General features: G+C 35.1%; 1 protein-coding gene across 1 annotated transcript in view; it reads right to left on the bottom strand.

Annotated features, from left to right (window-relative positions):
• The window catches only part of LOC18042014 (phosphatidylinositol 4-phosphate 5-kinase 6), a 5,273-nt gene extending 1,681 nt beyond the window's left edge, over window positions 1-3,592 (bottom strand). Inside the window, exons 1-5 of the mRNA XM_006432381.2 lie at window positions 2,418-3,592; window positions 1,736-1,903; window positions 1,207-1,372; window positions 530-646; window positions 183-376 (exon numbers count right to left, since the gene is read on the bottom strand). Coding sequence (XP_006432444.2) covers window positions 183-376; window positions 530-646; window positions 1,207-1,372; window positions 1,736-1,903; window positions 2,418-3,592 — 1,820 coding nt within the window. The remainder of the gene's footprint in view (window positions 1-182; window positions 377-529; window positions 647-1,206; window positions 1,373-1,735; window positions 1,904-2,417) is intronic.
• Window positions 3,593-5,151: the final 1,559 nt, after the last annotated feature.

Genomic DNA, 5,151 nt, shown 5'->3' with positions numbered 1-5,151 from the left:
ACTTTTCCAAATTCAAATAATAAATCACATTGCAGGGAAGGGGAAATCTTTCAATAGTTGCTAGATTTTCATCGACATGCATAGCGTCATAGTGAAAGTTTAAGTTCTAGAGATGAAATAGCACTTCAATCCCAGAAATGTGAAACAGAAAGAGAAAGAAGATAACTAGCAAAGTGACTTACCTGCAAAACTCTTGGAACCAAACTTTCTGTAATCGAAAAATAAAATTAAGATCAAGATCTTTAAGGGTGGCTGTTGGATCAACTGCTGTCTGTGGTTTAGCAGTTGTCCGACCATGAGAAGAGCCTTTCAAGTCAAAACGCCTATGAATGACATATTCAGAGCAGAATAGGTTCCCCATTATGACAAATCGCACCTAGCAATCAATCTCACAGTGAGTGTAGAATGTAGATGGAAATGAGATGAAGAGAGTTCATGAGACAGAAGATTTATTTTATTTTATTTTTATTTTTATTTTTATTTTAGTTTGTTGTATCTTGAATTACAGTCTCATATGTGTTCACAGTACCTTCTTCTGTGCAGTCCCAGTTAATTTCACACAATGAAGGCCAAAAAATTTGGTTACTAGAGTGTTCTCAAATGCTCGAACATGATTATAGTAGGCTGGTAGCATCCGTATTAAAACCTGTGTATTATTAGCAAAATATGAATAGCATATGAATCAATGCCCCCCCCAAAAAAATAATAATAATAAATAACAAATAAAAAATAAAAAGGCAGTAATAGATAATTAGTTATTGGGATATATAAGGAAAAGGTGAGGGAGAGAATAACAAAAGCACAATGAGGTTCTAATTGTGAGGAAACAGAATTATGCATACATGCATTTTTCATTTCCAGGGATAGGGGTTGAATTCACAATGAGGGATAATTTTGGTTTATCCTTAATAAATTGACTATATTTAAAATATCCCCTGTAGACCCGAACTTACCCCCAATTACTGTTCCAAATATAAGGCAAATTATCATCTTAACAATAATTGAGCATAAATTGAGGTTTAAAATAATTTAGGGGTATTTTGAAGATAGTCAATTTACTTTGGAGTAAATTGAAATTGTAAAAGGACTGAATAAAAGGTTGAAATGGAAAGAGAAGCTCAATTTCCAGTCGCAAATTCAGATTTGAGTTAAGAGCAATAGTGAAACCTCCAAAAAGAGGGAAAGTGAAAAAACAAAAAAACGTACTTTTACTTCAGCCTTCTTCATGGTCTTTATCATGTACTTGTCATCATTGGTTAGGTAAAAGAAACTTCCACTTTTTCCAGGGGATGAGAGCTCTCGAAGTGCATCATTTCCACAAATGGATATCATATAATCAGCTGCATCCACATTGAACAATTTCCTCAGAGTCCTGAACGTGAAAATGTGAAGGAACGTTAGATGCTACTATGAAGATTAAAATCACAGAAAAATGTATCACTATGATTTACTATTGTTTCTGAGATGATAGTAACACTATTTAACATGAATGAGGCAGAGCCAGCTGATCTGCGTTTTATGCAAACACATATTACAAAAGTTAGCTTTTAATATTTGTCAGGCAGATGACAAATTATTCTCTTTTTGCGGCTGTAAATTCATGGTAACTAAAGAAATTCTCAAAAAAATATACTTCCACAAGATCAGAGGCGTCTATATGTGATCCAAACAAGAGTAAAATGCTCTCTGATGGAGGGCAATCTATTGAATTTGGGTATGTATATCGGCATCAAACCTGAAAACCACTGGGCAGTAATCCTTCCATTTAAACTCACAAGATTGATGAGGAGGTGTATGCTTCGATCCTTCTGGCGGGAATTTTGTCCATACTTTTTCCTTGGGATCAAAAGCTGAAGCCTTTAAATCAAGAGATGTAGCTGGAGCAGGTCTCCCAACAGAATGTCTGTGCCATAGCATAAGATGTCAACTAGACAAAGATTTGAATTATAGGTAGCATAAGAAGTCAACTGGACAAATATTTGAATATAGATAGACATAATGTGACATCATTGCAAGGTAATACTCATTACTTCATTATTTATGAATGAGAACTTCCAATCTTTTCTCTGGAATAAAGACAACCAAAGAGTTTCTGCAAAATTGACGAATCATACTACAGAATGTAGGAAAATTGTTTTTGGAGGACAAGAAAGATCTTAATAAACATTATACACTGTTTGGAATAACCACAAACTGATCCAATGCACAAGAAGAATCCAACACCGATCTTAATTGCTAATTTGTATCAAAACATAAAAATGGATTATGCTTGGCAGAAACAGAACAAAAGAAAGATTTAAGTCCCAGTTGGTATGTGGCATATTTTAATTTACTTTCAAAAAAGTAGGATACAATATAAGAAAGGTCACATTAAAATCAGAAATTATAGGCAACAGAATACACCAACTGCAATTTACCTGATCCCCAACTGCAAATTGAGCATAAGCTCGTAGTTCTTGTGCCCTCTAGCTATTGTCTCTCCCTGCTTCTTGGGGGTTGGTGGTAGTTTCAAAATGACCCTGCCCCCTCCGGAATCAAGATCATCAAGTTGAAGATTCTCCATTCCCTCTTCACTATTCCTCAAATCAACGTCACCGTTAGTATAAACATTGAGGCTGCCATCAGTATCCAAACTATAATTACTAAGCCGCTCATCAACAGACATCCTCTTAGGCCTCCCACCATCGTTCCATCTCCTGTAAACCAATTGTTTCTGATTAACTTCCCCGGCTATTCCAGGCCAATTCGTCATCTTTTGGGATGGAAGGATTGAAATTTTCTCTCCTTGACATATCTTGCTATCCGTCAAATCCACTAAATAAACATGTTGAGGATCCCAATCCAAATCCCCAGCTGGAGAACCTGATGGATAATAAGTTCCATTCTGTTCTTTAGGATCTTTACTCCAAACACCAACATAAAAACTACCATCTGCCCATCTAAATGTCCCATTTCCTTTAGGCAATCCATCTTCCCAAAATCCATCATACCTATTCCCACAACTCCAAATCATCGTTCCATTGCCATTAATCATCCCATTCTTCCATTGACCAATATAATGATTCCCATTCTTCCACTGATATCTTCCATGACCATCTTGCAGCCCTCGACGCCATTCGCCCTCGTAGTAATCTCCATTAGAAAAACTCTTAGTTCCTTTTCCATGTTTTAAGTTCATAATCCAGGAACCTTTATAAGTATTACCTACTGAACCTGTATAAGTTCCTATACCATCCATATATCCTCCTTTGAAATCTCCCTCATAAGTTGCTCCTGAAGGCCAGCTAAATTTGCCTTTCCCCATTGTCTTTCCTCTGTACCATTCACCAACATACATGCAGCCATCAGTCCAGAGGTATTTGCCCTGACCATGAGGAAGATTATCAGCCCATTGTCCAGTATAAAAGTCACCATTGGCAAGTACTCTCTCGGCATGGTACACTTCACCTGGGCCATGCTCATCATCATCAACATTGTACACAGACATTGTAGTGAAGAATGTTTTGGCTCTCCTCTTTGGAACTGCTTGTGATTTTGTTAATGTTGTTTCCTCCCAGACCTTTACAGCAATGCCTGTTTCTTCTTTGTTCATTCTCTTCCTCTTTCAACTCCTAATTTAACCCCTCTCTCTCTTTCATACCCTTTTTGCTTTCCTTTTACTTCTTTCATCAGTACCCTCATCAAAGATTATACGCTTGCTACGGTTTCCAAGAACAGAAAACACATTTCTGCAAGTAACCCAGAAAATGAAAAAAAATAAAATGAAACCGTCGTCTTATTAATTTATTATATCAATCCTGGTCTTCAATAATACATGCTTTCATTTCTCTGACAAACCCATTGGAGGAAAGAATCATACAAAATCAAAACAAGAAGGAAAATTTTCAGATTTTGGGAATAAAAAAAAAGGAAAAAAGAGAGAACTGTTGGATTGATGGACAAAGCAAAAGCCAAAGGGGAAGTTTGTAGCAAACACTGAATTTTTCTTCGTTTCTGGTAAACTTTTTCTTTCTGTTTCTTTTTTTGCCCCTTTTTTTGCTTTTCTTTGTTTGGTTATGAATCGGCTACACAATTTTCTATGATTCCGGATTTGCCTCCTACAATGAATAGCAGACCAAACAATTGGAAGGAGAACAGAATTATGGGATGATGTGATTGCCATTTTTAGTGTCTCTACTTCACCAGATAAACAAATGCCACTAATTTTAGTATTAGTTTATATCGATGTGTAATCTTTTGTTTTAATTATTGTAAGCTTAATTAAATTTTCAACCTCGTCCTTTAACGTTTATTTAATTTCGCTTACTTCATGCTATCTTTCATTAGTTTACTTGATCAGTACAAGTCAAGTTACGTTTCCCGCCCCTGAGGCTGTAACCTATTCATATTTTTTTTCCCCTTATAAAATGCAAAACTTTTTTTTTACAAATAAAATTGACAGATATATAATTTTAAAATAAATTTTTTACCAGCATTCTAAAATGCGTTTCTTTTCTCTTTTTATCTTTATTTTTAAAAAAATAACTCAGAATGTTATCATATTGAAGAAATTATAAGAAAAATTTAATGAGGCTACAAATTTTAACGACTTTATCTTCAATAAATTTTAACGACTTTATCTTTAATCCTATTAAATAACTGAATATTACTGTTATACTTGAATTAAAAAGTAAATAGAAAATTCTAACAAATTATCTTAAATCTTCTTCTTCTTTCTTTCTTTCTTAAACTTTAAAAATATAAACAAAAAGAAAATATTGATTAAAAAAAAAACTAAATGCCAAATTTATTGTGATAACGGGTGCGAGAGAACAAATAAAAGCCTGCAGTGCACAAAATATAAGAATAACAGGAGAAATTAGAGTGTCATCCAAAACATAGGCGTATTGGTGGATTGCACAAAACTTAAATGGACTACACGTAATTGACTACACGTCTGCCCGTGTCCAAACTCATAGAAGGTCAAATACGAATCCTGCCTAAGTCATTGGGTCCCATAAAATGTTGCTTTTGGCTGTATGTAAATGGACAGTCGTCCTTTATGTGGGAAAATCTTACCTGGTGTCAACGCCACCACGTCACCAGCGGATGTGGCATCGTTGAGGCAATTATTTTGTGTGTTGTCACGGGGCAACAATTATGAAATCCTAA

The sequence above is a fragment of the Citrus clementina genome, unplaced genomic scaffold (genome assembly GCF_000493195.1).
Source record: "Citrus clementina cultivar Clemenules unplaced genomic scaffold, Citrus_clementina_v1.0 scaffold_5, whole genome shotgun sequence".
NCBI lineage: Eukaryota > Viridiplantae > Streptophyta > Magnoliopsida > Sapindales > Rutaceae > Citrus > Citrus x clementina.
Note: the sequence above shows the minus strand (reverse complement) of the source record. Positions and strands in the feature narration are given on the sequence as shown.